Source organism: Stenella coeruleoalba (assembly GCF_951394435.1).
Source record: "Stenella coeruleoalba genome assembly, chromosome: 11".
NCBI lineage: Eukaryota > Metazoa > Chordata > Mammalia > Artiodactyla > Delphinidae > Stenella > Stenella coeruleoalba.
The window spans coordinates 17,765,184-17,777,821 of NC_137157.1; the positions used below are offsets into that span (position 1 = coordinate 17,765,184).

At 43.9% G+C, this 12,638-nt stretch overlaps 1 protein-coding gene across 6 annotated transcripts in view; it reads right to left on the reverse strand.

Annotated features, from left to right (window-relative positions):
• TXNRD1 (thioredoxin reductase 1) overlaps positions 1-12,638 on the reverse strand; it is a 106,027-nt gene that overhangs the window by 7,234 nt on the left and 86,155 nt on the right. For all 6 annotated transcript variants that reach the window (XM_079937568.1, XM_079937567.1, XM_079937564.1 and 3 more), the window contains exons 12-13: positions 11,774-11,869; positions 8,006-8,140 (exon numbers count right to left, since the gene is read on the reverse strand). In XM_079937568.1, coding sequence (XP_079793694.1) covers positions 8,006-8,140; positions 11,774-11,869 — 231 coding nt within the window. The remainder of the gene's footprint in view (positions 1-8,005; positions 8,141-11,773; positions 11,870-12,638) is intronic.

Here is a 12,638-nt window from a genome sequence, read left to right on the forward strand (position 1 = left end):
CGGCGAGCAGGCGCTACTCTTCGTTGCGGTGCACGGGCTTCTCATTGCGGTGGCTTCTCTCGTTGCGGTGCACGGGCTCTAGGCACGCGGGCTCAGTAGTTGTGGCTCGCGGGCTCTAGAGTGCGGGCTCAGTAGCTGCGGCGCACGGGCTTAGTTGCTCCGCCGCATGTGGAATCTTCCCCCCGGACCAGGGCTCGAACCCATGTCCCCCTGCAGGCGGATTCTTAACCACCGTTCCAGGTGGCACGTCCCTGAAACACTGATTTTCCCCAGCCCTTAGGGTGGTCAGAGCCCCAGGGCACGTGGGCTGCAGAACCAGGTGCCTGATCTGCTTATTCCAGTGTGCTGCCCAAACAATGCCACCGTCCACACGTGCACGACATGAACAAGGCCAGGCAGCATGGCCCTGAGGGTCCTTCCTCAGCTCTCTCCCCTTTAGATGCTCTCGTCATGGTCTCATTCAGGCAATTACTCCCTTTTAGGCAGATGGCTCCCGGTGAATGGCAGCGCCACTACTTGATTGACCAGGCCACGCGCCACGCATCTGGAATTGACCCTTCATTGACCCTTAATTCCTCTATTTCCATTACTGCTGATGTACCATCAATTAGTAAGTCTTAGATATGTTGTTTCTTTTCTGTCAAATCTGATCCCTCTTCATGTTAAGTCTGACTGAACTATGAGATTTTTGTTAGTTTCCAAAACATATGGTGCCTTCACCTCCCTGTGATGACACTGTGTGGACCACACATAATACATTCCCGCCCTACTGGACACAAACGTGGGGGGCAGGGGCTTGCTCTGGCCAAGGATACATGTGGAAGTGGGAAGCATCACTCCTGAACAGAAGCCTTGGGCACCAAGGTGCTTTTCCTATACCTCCTGTCCCTCTGCCATTCAGCCAGCTGTGCCCCTAGGAGAGGCTGCCCCACCAGCCAGGTCCTGGAGTGATGATGGAATTGGAGCTGAGCTGCAGCTGTTCCATGATGACCTTAGAGCACCACAAGGAATAAACCTCTGTTTTTATAGGCAAAAAAAACCCAAACAAAATCACCACCCAAACTGATCATCTATACTGTCCAGGCATGAAAACATAAAAGGACTTTGTGTAAAATCAATTAAACTTAGAAACTTATTTGGCTGCTGAATACAATTAAGATTTCAATCCAGGGGCTTCCCTGGTGGCGCAGTGGTTCAGAGTCCGCCTGCCGATGCGGGGACGCAGGTTCGTGCCCCGGTCTGGGAAGATCCCACATGCCGCGGAGCGGCTGGGCCCGTGAGCCATGGCCGCTGAGCCTGTGCATCCGGAGCCTGTGCTCTGCGACGGGAGAGGCCACAACAGTGAGAGGCCTGCGTACCGCAAAAAAAAAAAAATTTCAATCCAAATCTTTTTGGTCACACCAAGTAAGTTGAAAGGTAACTCTAAGTAAGATTCTGCAGAGTCCATTTGTCCTACTCTAACCTAGACCGACCTTTGAGAACCACTGAGTAAGTGTCATACTGAGACAGGAGGCTATGGCTGATTTGGGAGAGACCCCAGTGGAAGCGAGACTCATCAAGTGCTTGTATCACTGTCAGCACACCTGGACAAGCTTTTTGGTCAGCTGCATTCTCTGATTCCTGAGAAACAACTGGTCTCCTGATTTTTATTTTTATTTATTTATTATTATTATTTTTTTGCGGTACGTGGGCCTCTCACTGTTGTGGCCTCTCCCGCTGTGGAGCACAGGCTCCGGATGCGCAGGCCCAGCGGCCATGGCTCACGGGCCCAGCCGCTCCGCGGCACGTGGGATCCTCCCGGACTGGGGCACGAACCCGTGTCCCCTGCATCGGCAGGCGGACTCCCAACCACTGCGCCACCAGGGAAGCCCTGGTCTCCTGATTTTTAATACAAAGAGGAAAGAGCACAAGAAATCGAGGCCACTTTGACTTATATAGGTCAAAGCAACAGGAATCAACATCAAAAATACTTGTGAATAAAAGGGGAAAATACTTTTGTGTAAAGGAGGAACAATACTGAGAAAAACCCGTGGTCTATTTTAGCCTTAAAAGCAGCAACAAAGCCTTTTTTCTTCCTATATATCAGCAGCGCCTCAAAAAAGTCAGACCCAAGTAATGATGGCTAGTAAAACATTTAAAGTATGAACCCAGAAGAAAAATGTGTGAACAGCTTGCATCCAAAAAAACAGTAATTATAAGAAAAAAAAGGTTCATCCTTGTTAATAAAGATGTGTGAAAATCCTTGAAATAGTTATCTTTCATACTTATTAAAGAAAAAGTTACACTGAATTTTGCAACGTTTTCATTAGCACTCAAATTCAACACTGATGACACTGTAAACTAGTACAATTCTTCTTTGAAAAGCAATACAACTCCCTTGTTTAAAAAATGTGTGACTGTGGATGAGGACAGAACAGAAAGATAATATGCGATAATGAAAATAGCTGTGTTTGGATGATGGTATCACGGGCAATTTAAAACACCATCAAACATGCTCTCTCTCCAATTTTCATAAAGGAAGAAAAATAATGAGGTAGGGAATACATTAAAGCAAATTCCAGGCTTGTGAATTTGCAAGCTTATGTTTTATTTCTCAGGAATTAATTTAGAAATAGAACTTGTAGGACATGTGGTTAAAAAACTAAACCCATCAAAAATGGAAACAAATTAAGGGGGAAAAAAAGAGCTCTTATCAATAGCCAGGACATGGAAGCAACCTAAATGTCCACAGACAGATGAATGGATAAAGATGTGGCACATATATACAACGGAGTATTCCTCAGCCATAAAAAGGAATGAAATTGAGTTATGTGTAATGAGGTGAATGGAACTAGAGTCTGTCATACAGAGTGACGTAAGTCAGAAAGAGAAAAATAAATAACCGTATGCTAACGTACATATATGGAATCAAGTGACTGATGAATCTAGTGGCAGGGCAGGAATAAAGACCCAGATGTAGAGAATGGAGTTGAGGACACAGGGAGGGGGGAAGGGTAAGCTGGGACGAAGTGAAAGAGTGGCACGGACATACATACACTAACAAATGTAAAATGGATATAGTGGGAAGCAGCCGCATAGCACAGGGAGATCAGCTCAGTGCTTTGTGACCACCTAGAGGGGTGGGATAGGGAGGGAGGCTCAAGAGGGAGGGGATATGGGGATATATGTATGCATATAGCTGATTCACTTTGTTGCACAGCAGAAACTAACAACACTGTAAAGCAATTATACGCCAATAAAGATATTAGAAAAAAAGAGCTCTTATCTATTTTTCTTATACTGGAAACCATGCTGATGTTAAAGAGATGGGGGAAGCCAAACTGCTGCTGCTGGTTAGGCTAAACGGAAAAACTGATGGGGTCAGTTCTTACACATATTTTATACGTGCAGAGCTGCGTTAGAATTTTCATAAAAATACATGTAAAAAAAATGAGCAGAGGCAGCTTTTCGATCCCAGCACAAAGAACACTCACAAAAGGGCAAATGCGATAGGCATGTACCTCACATTTCTTATCTGGCCAACACCTCCCAGCCTCACAAGACCCCCTTCACTGAAGACTGTGATTATGTTGACTATTAATAAAACAAAACTTCTGACGTTTGGCACTACAAGTCATTTTAAGACATTTCACAGGGACTTCTCTCTGATGCTCCTTCTTCTTGAGCCATTTTTTTCCCTCTACAAATAAACTTAAGTTGAAATTATTACTCAAAATGATGTGTAATCAGTTTCCTATTCAACTATTACTGCTCAGATGTCCAGAATAAATTATCACCGTATCGTCCTCACACTGAATAACGCTCGTGCCATCACTGACACCCGAGGCCTTAAGACCCCCTCTCTCGTACTGAAACCAAGGGGCCTTCAGTCAAAACAACAGGAGTCCCTCCTCCTCCTCCAGCAATTCCAGAAGGAAACCCTTTGGAAACTATTTTGCTCCAAAAAGCAAAGCCTCCACTGAGGAATTCATCAACTTTTGTAAGCAATTACTTCTGAGAGCCAAAGGTTGTGCAATTGCCCAGGTTATTCTATCGAAATGGTACAGAAGAGTTCATTCAATGAATTATTCTGCAAACCACCCACAGCTGGCACGGGAGCCGGGCTAGTTCTAAACACTTGAAAGCAATGCCCAGGACCAATTTTCAAATTATTACTGTTTCTAATCCATCCAACGGACTGACATTTGTGAAGTTTGATAAAAATGATTAGGAAACAAACTTTTAAAAGGCATGTAAAATTAAAACCCAAATTTTCTATTATATCAGATACTGTCAAATTACCCTTTAAGTTTCTAAACCTTTTTTCTTCATTTCCATCCCGATCTCATTACGGACTAGTAACAAACATTCTCTGGACTGCATTTTGAGTGGCACTCCTGTACAGCACATGGCTGTTTGCTAAAAAAACAAACAGAAAAAACAACCAGTGGGTCCACTAGCAAATCCAATTACATACTATGCCAGCCAGAATCAGCATTTAGCAAGAGTGCCCCTAAAAATCCCCTACTGATCAAATTTTACTTTCCCTTAATCAAGAAGCTTTAAGGAAGATTTCCGCAGTCAGAATTTTGTCATAAGCGTTTGGTTTTTCAAAATCTAGTTTCTAAGCAAGTTGCTCAAAATCAGAGGTAAAAGCAATCACCAGAGGAGCTTTCTCGAAATATACCTCCTTGCTCCACCTCCCCTCTCCCCAAAACACTGTAAAGATGACTTTTTAGTCAAGCCACATCTTCTGTAATGAAATACCCTGGGGAAAACCAGCTAACACATGCAGTTACTGAGTATCTGCCGAATGCCAGGGACTCCCCTAGATACTTTCTGCACAGCATGGCCCATTGGCCCTGTGAGTTACAGCATCTCCACGTCAAATGCTGTGGGAAGGCGTGTAGAGCATCGTCTGCACTGCGTGGTGTCTTGGAAGCCAGCCTGCCTGAGTTTGGATCTTGGTTCTGCCACTGCCAAGCTGTCAGGTCACTCAACCGCTCTGTCCTCAATTCCCTCAGGTGTTAAATGGAGACACTCCTGCCACCCACCCTGTGGAGTTCCTGTAAGGACTAATAAGTAGGTCAGCACGCGGAGGGCAGGGTCCTGACACAGTCAGTAAGCCCTCAGGAACCTCAGCGCTTCTGCAGTGTGATTCCCCGGGAAGCTGCTCTTTCTACGACTGCTCCCTACTTCAAGCCGCAAATGTGAACCACTCTCAGTTCTTCCCATTTCCAAACAGCGGGCTAGTGCGATCAACTCCATCTCCTATTCCCTCCCGCCTGGACCATGTCTTCTGACACACACTGCCACGACCCCAGTTCAGGCCCCTGCCCCTGCCCGCCTCCAGACGTGCCTCGGCGGGACCTCTCCCCACAGCGCAGGCGGAGGGATTTCTCTCAGTAAGGTGTCTGATCACGTCCTCCCCACCCACCCCCGGACCCCGACCCCGCCCCAGCTTTAAAGCACTCTTAGCTGAACTGCAATGGCCCCGGGATAAAGTCAAAATGTCCTGCCTTGGTTTATGAGGCCATGGCCTTCCTACCTACTTCTCCAGCCTAATTTTATCATTTTTCTTAGCCCTCTCTGAGCTCTTCAAGCTACAGCAGCGCTCAGGGACCTGAAAGGCCATGAGCTCTTCCACAGAGCTCTCGTATCTGGCGTCCCCTGACCCTAGGGCTCGCCGCACTGGACTGCAACTGGCACTTCCCTCACCTGCCTCCCTGCTCCGACTCACATCCTAAATCCTTGCTGCTCCCCAGTGCCCAGCACAGTGCTAGGCACATGGCTGCACGACAGGTGCGCTCAGAGGGTGAGAAAATAGCATCCAGGGTTTTAATCTCGTTAATCAGCCGCCAGCTTGGAAAAAAGAAAAAGAAAAAAGAGCCCCATCAGAGGAGAAGAACATTCACCTCTGAGCTTCAAGGTCATAAGAGAACCAACAGATGGAGAGGCACAGTGGCAAACATCAAGACTTAAAAAGGGTTCCCATGGTGCCAGGCGTACGGCGGGAGCAGGCCTTTGGCTGGCCTCCCTGTGGGCCCGGGCTTCAGGAGGACACCTGCCTCTTCACTGCACCTCTCTGCCCAGCTGGCAGTCATCCTGCCAAGATGCTGCCGCGCTCTCACTGCTGCTGGCTCACAACACAACACGACACGACACGATACAACACAACCAAGTGAGGCGGCAGGAGGCAAGCACACGTCAGCCTTTTCAACCAGCCCACTGAGAACCAAATTCAGATTAAAAAGTTAGACACTCGCAGAACCAAGTAGGGAAGTTACGTCTTTATCCCTGTCGGAGATGACTGTTCTTATTTTAAAGTATCTTAGACTTTTAAATATACTCACTGTCGTGGGTTGAATTAAGTCTCCCAGAAAGATGTTCAAGTGCTAAGCCCTGGTAATGTGCACATGACCTTATTTGGAAACAAGGTCTTTGCAGATGTAACCAAGTTAAAATGAAATCATGCTGGATCAGCGTGGGCCCTAATCCAATGACTAATTATCCTTACAATAGGAGGGAAATTTGGCTCTGATACACAGGAGATAAGATCACATGAAAAGCGGAGGCAGAGACTGGAGTGATGTGTCTACAAGCTGAGAAATGTCAAGACCTGCAACCCCAGAAGCTGAAGCGGCAAAGAAGCCATCCTCTCTAGAGCCTTTGGAGGGAGCACAGCCCTGCTGACACCCTGATTTCTAGCCTCCAAAACTCTGAGAGAATAGATTTCCATTGTCTTCAAACGCCCAGTTTGTGGTGGTTTGTTACATCAGCCCCAGGAAACTAACACACTAAGTGTTCTTGAAAAAAAAAAATTAAGTTAATTGGCTCCTTCCCTAGACAGTCTCAGTCATTACACTGAATAAAAGACATACTGGGCTGCCCTGGTGGCGCAGTGGTTGAGAGTCCGCCTGCGATGCAGGGGACATAGGTTCGTGCCCCGGTCCGGGAAGGTCCCACATGCCACGGAGCGGCTGGGCCAGTGAGCCATGCTGCTGAGCCTGCGCGTCCGGAGCCTGTGCTCTGCAACGGGAGAGGCCACAACAGCGAGAGGCCCGTGTACCACAAAAAAAAAAAAAAAAAAAAAAAAAAAGACATACTGCCTGTTCTTTTAAGAGCTTTTAAAATCTATTCTCTTTTCAATTTTTATTTATAATGTTTGAAATTTAGTTTTACTTCACAAGAACAACAGTTTTCAAAAAAAGAAGAAAAAAAACCCACACAGAACAAAACAACACATACACACAAAGTTTTCTGTGAATAATGCCACTAAACAGGTGCTTATTAGAGGAAGACACTATCCCTACTCAGGGAAAAGGCAAAGAAAAAGGAAATGAAAACATTTTTCCAGGCTGCAGTTCTCAGTTCCATACCTAAGCCTCTTTATGAGATAACCTCTCCCCACCTCTAAGTTCTCCAGCGTAGACACTTTTTTTGGTTTCCAGGCCCTACTTAGTGGTATCACAATATTCGACTCTTGGAATGAGCACTGACAGGCATGAAGAAACACTGACACCCAGAGGCCCACATTGGTCCATTTCCAGTTCTACTGTCATTTGCTTGATCTTTTACAAGTCTCACTTTCATTCTCATTCTTTAATGTCAAAAGCTCACAAGGTAGACATCATTTAGCCTCCAGGTAGCTCAGGGATAACTAGGATTGATGCTCTTTCTGGGTACGAACAGCATTATTAGCTGACTGCCAGGAAAATAATTTAGGACACATGATAAATAAAAGATTTGAGGCACATCTCTATAAAGCACTCTCATCATTTTTACCATTTAATAGCATGACGGTACTATCTGGTTACCAGGAATGAGAAACATATGAAACAGAAAAAATCATTTCTAGAGACAAGGCTTTCTTTTGAGATATTCTCCACCACTAATAAGCTCTAAGGAGGTAAAAGTAGCTCGAGTACAGCAGAAAGAACACCAGCTGCAGAGTCCCACATCTGCCCCCTGTAAGCCAGGTGACGCTGTCACTTTGAAACAGAGCCTTTAAAACGTAGTGACCCACCTCTGCGCAGACGGGGTGGATTCCGATGGTGCCGTCCAGCTGGTCTTTGGTCAGCCCGCACTTGAGAGCTACTGCGAAGCCCTGGGTAACTTCTCCAGCATTTGGACCCAGTACGTGGAAGCCCACAACACGCTCCTAAGGTACAAAAAAGTAATAAAATTATGCGGCTTTTCCCCCCTTAACAGACTGGAATATTTCCCCAGTCTAATCTAAAACTCCCATTCAGAAATGGCCAAGGCTTATACTAATGCTTGCTGCTAAAAGCTGTCTAGGCTGCAGATACTCCAACGTGGGCCAGTACAGCACGTGTGGTCACATCAAGCAAGAAGGGAAAGACAGGAATCGGCCATGGATGATGATGAAGAGACACATGAAAAGCAAAAATGTGTGCAACCCATAAGCACCAAAATGTTCTGGAAAATGTTTTCGAAGGGCCGTTCCATTGTGCCCTCATCTCCTCTATCTGATTGTCTCAAAGCTCCAGATAAACGACCTGTGGTAGCTGAAACACTGAAGAGCAACCCTTCAAATTAAAAAATCATTTACACTAAAGTTTTGGGGGTAGATAGCACAGACTTAAGATCCTTCCAATGTGAAAACACTTTTTAAAAAATTTCTTATTGGAGTATAGTAGTTTACAGTGTTATATTAGTTTCAAGTGTACAGCAAAGTGAATCAGTTATGCATATACGTATATGTACTTTTCTAGATTCTTTTCCCATATAGGCCATTACAGAGTACTGAGTAGAGTTCCCTGTGCTATAAAGTAGGTCCTTATTAGTTATCTATTTTACATATAGTAGCGTGTATATGTCAATCCCAATCTCCCACTTTATCCCCCCCCCTTACCCCCTGAACCACAAGTTTGTTTTCTACATCTGTGACTCTATTTGTGTTCTGTAAAAAAGTTCATTTGTACCCTTTTTTTAGCTTCCACATAAAGCAATATCATATGATATTTGTCAATCTCTATGAGTGAAAGCAAGAAAAAAAAATATTTGGCAACTCTGAAATACCTGTGTGGGAATTATTTTGGATAAATTCTAAATCCCAACCTCAGGCTACCTCTGCCAAGAGCAGGGAAGCCTGTTGCGTTCTACTGCACAGACTTTCCGAGCCAGCTCGGGGGAAGTGCATCCAGTCCAGCACCCTCACAACAGACCAGGTAGCTCAGGTGGTGAGGTGCAGAGCCTGACCTAAGGTGCCATGCTCCCTGGAAACAATCAGGAAAGGCTTTCTGTATGTGATACATTCCATGTTAGACTCTTACATTATTCATCCTGACAGGGGTTGTGTATATGGATAAATAAAACACAAAATATACTAGGCTCTTAAAATATGCTAGATTTACATGTAATAATATGGATAAATCTCAAACTGAGATTCAAAAAAAAAAAGTGCAGGCTTCTATTTAGCTGAGGATACCACTCTTGTTTAAACCACATTGTATGACATTTATGGTAAGTAATAGGCAGCAAACGTATACAAATATGAACAGGTGAGAGAGTCCAACTTGAGGACAGTGCTGCCTCTGGAGTAGGGAAGGAATGAGGGGTAGAGGATCAAGAAAGAATACGAAAGACAGCACCGGCACCAGCTAGTGGTTAACAGCACAGATTCTACGTTGCCTGGGACTGAATTCCAGCTCTGCCATTAACTAGTAAGTACCCTGGCACAACTATTTAACTTCCACACTTCAGTTTCCTCGTCTATGAATGGGGATAACAATAGCACATACCTCACAGGGTTATGTAAGGATTAAATAAGTGCGTACATGTGGACCATTAAGTAGTCTCTGGCACATTTCAAGTGTTCAATTACATATAGGCTATTATAAACTGCCTCTGTGATGGTTTATCTCTGATAAGAGAAAAGCTCTGAAGCAAATACACCAAAGTGTTAATATTCATTTGAGTCTGGATGGTAGGTACATTCTCCCAACCCTTTCTGTAAATTTTAAGTATTTCGTATAAAAAAAGAATAGCACACAAAAAGCATAAACGCCTGGTAAGCAAGTATTATCTAAAACCAAGCACATCTAGACACTGTGAAGTGACCAACTCAAAATGAATAAAGCAAGCCCCAAGGATGGTCAAGTTCCAGAAGCAAGCTTTTGTATGAGACGACTCATGACAAAAGAGCAATGACAAGTATTCGTCTCTTCTAATACTATCTTTTTTTTGTATTTTTTTTTTTTTTGCAGTATGCGGGCCTCTCACTGTTGTGGCCTCTCCCGTCGCGGAGCACAGGCTCCGGACGCGCAGGCTCAGCGGCCATGGCTCACGGGCCCAGCCGCTCCACAGCATGTGGGATCCTCCCGGACCGGGGCAAGAACCCGCGTCCCCTACATCGGCAGGCGGACTCTCAACCACTGCGCCACCAGGGAAGCCCTAATACTATCTTTTTTAATGAAAATAATTGACAACACTGTCATCCTATTTATCGCCTCAGTCATTTTAATTAAGGTGAGTTTACCGGTAATGAAAATTATTTTTCATATTATATAAAAAATGCCAGGCTTCCCTGGTGGCACAGTGGTTGGGAGTCCGCCTGCCGATGCAGGGGACACAGGTTCGTGCCCCGGTCCGGGAAGATCCCACGTGCCGCGGAGCGGCTGGGCCCGTGAGCCATGGCCGCTGAGCCTGCGCGTCCGGAGCCTGTGCTCTGCAACGGGAGAGGCCACAACAGTGAGAGGCCCGCGTACCGCCAAAAAAAAAAAAAAAATCCGATTTGAACAAATGACACGGCAGTTCAAAAAAAACAAGGACAAAACAACTGGATACAGTTAAAATTAAAGACTTGCTCAGTGTGAAACTTTTGAGGTTTCATTGATTGCCTTGTGCAAATGAAGTATCTCTTGCTAGACATAAGGCTGCCAATGAGAACGTCTGACATTTTCTCCTTTTCTCCTTTCTCTTCTACAGTAGCATGGTATCTAATGTATACTCATACAAATGACGTTATTAAAACTTACGTCTAAAAAGATAAAACTCTACATGAAATTGTCCTCTATTTCTACTCTGTATAGCTTGTTAGAGGTTATCATAGTATGTCCAGTTTTTAAATGCATCTATGATGACCTTTTTTGTAGAGGATCCAGGTTTTCCTAGAACCTTGGGTTCTGCAAAAAGCAATCTGCAACTGTGCTACTGTGTACAGTGGTAGTTTCTAAACAGGATGTATCAGTTAATTATACTCAAATCCCAAGATAAGAAAATGAGTTTATTAGCCTTTTAACATATGGATTCTTTAGCATTGTTTATAGTTTTACTGGGGACACTTTTTTTAAAAGATCTCAGTTAAGTTAAAAATACCAATTCTCATAAAGATTCAATCCACATAGGTGAAGGGATATCAGGAGGTACAAACTTCCAGTTACAAAGTAAATCGGTCACCGGTATGAAATGTACAATGTGGGGAATATAGTCAGTAATTATGTAATATCTTTGAATGGTGACAGATAGGATACAAACTTGGGTTATTACTGTTCTTTTTTGTTTTGTCATTATTTGTAGACAGTTGACAGCTTCATTGGTCCCCTCTAATAAACACAAGCAGTTCTCAAGTTGTCCCTCTGGTTCCTTCCTCCAGAAAGTTCTGACTGCCTGCCCACTACATCCACTGCAGACGTGAGTCAAGCAGTGTCATCATGGGCCTCTCCCTGGGATAACATCCCAACAGGAGACCTACAGGTTGAACGCTAAAGGAATGCAATGTATGTACCATGTGAAAAATTAGTAGAAAGGTGTAAATAAGATTAGCACTTACACTGTCTTTGATATTGCAGACTATTTTTGCATAACATTTGTTGTTATCTCTTGATGGAATCGTCCATTCCAATGGCCAAAAGTGACTATGGTAAACCTAAGAAGAGGGAAGCACAATTTAGACCCATCATCTTAAGAAGTATGTCTGTCAAACATGAGTTGTGGTGTGAAGACGGTGGAGGCTCTTTAATGTTTAGTAATTAGAGTTTCATTAAACAGTAAAAGTCATGGATACATAGGAACCTGGTCAGAAGGTAAATAACTTTAAACTCATAGGTGACAAGCCCTTTTGCTATAAGCTCATCCCTTAATTACATTTCAACCTCCAACGAATAGACCTTATGTAACAAGAGCAAACAAATGAGAGAAAGAAGCCATGTAATTACTTGCTGTCTTGCATTAGAAAAAAAACAAAACAAAAAAACACCATCTAGCTACCTCACAGGAATGACAACTTTGGGCAAGAAACAAGTAAGGTGCCAGGAACAATTATAGCAATTATCTAGTTCTCTGACTTAATATTTCCAAAAATTTTCTCCTCTGAAATTATTCACCAAAAGTACTGAAGGAGAGAAGGAATGAGGGAGGGAAGATGGTACATAGAAGGACAAACAGACATCCTTACTGACATTTCATAAATTTAAGTCTTGGATGACTAAAGGGATTTTTTTCTCCTCCAACTGCTAGCCTCAATTCAAAACATATATGGTTGGTAGGACCTTTTAAAAACATACTGATTATGTAAACATTGTATAACATTCTTTTATCTTGTAATATGATGTGATTTCTTTAATGTGTGTTACAATATTGAATGTGTAGAATCATAGTACTGCAACCATTACACCGAGAAAAAATTGCTTAAAGCA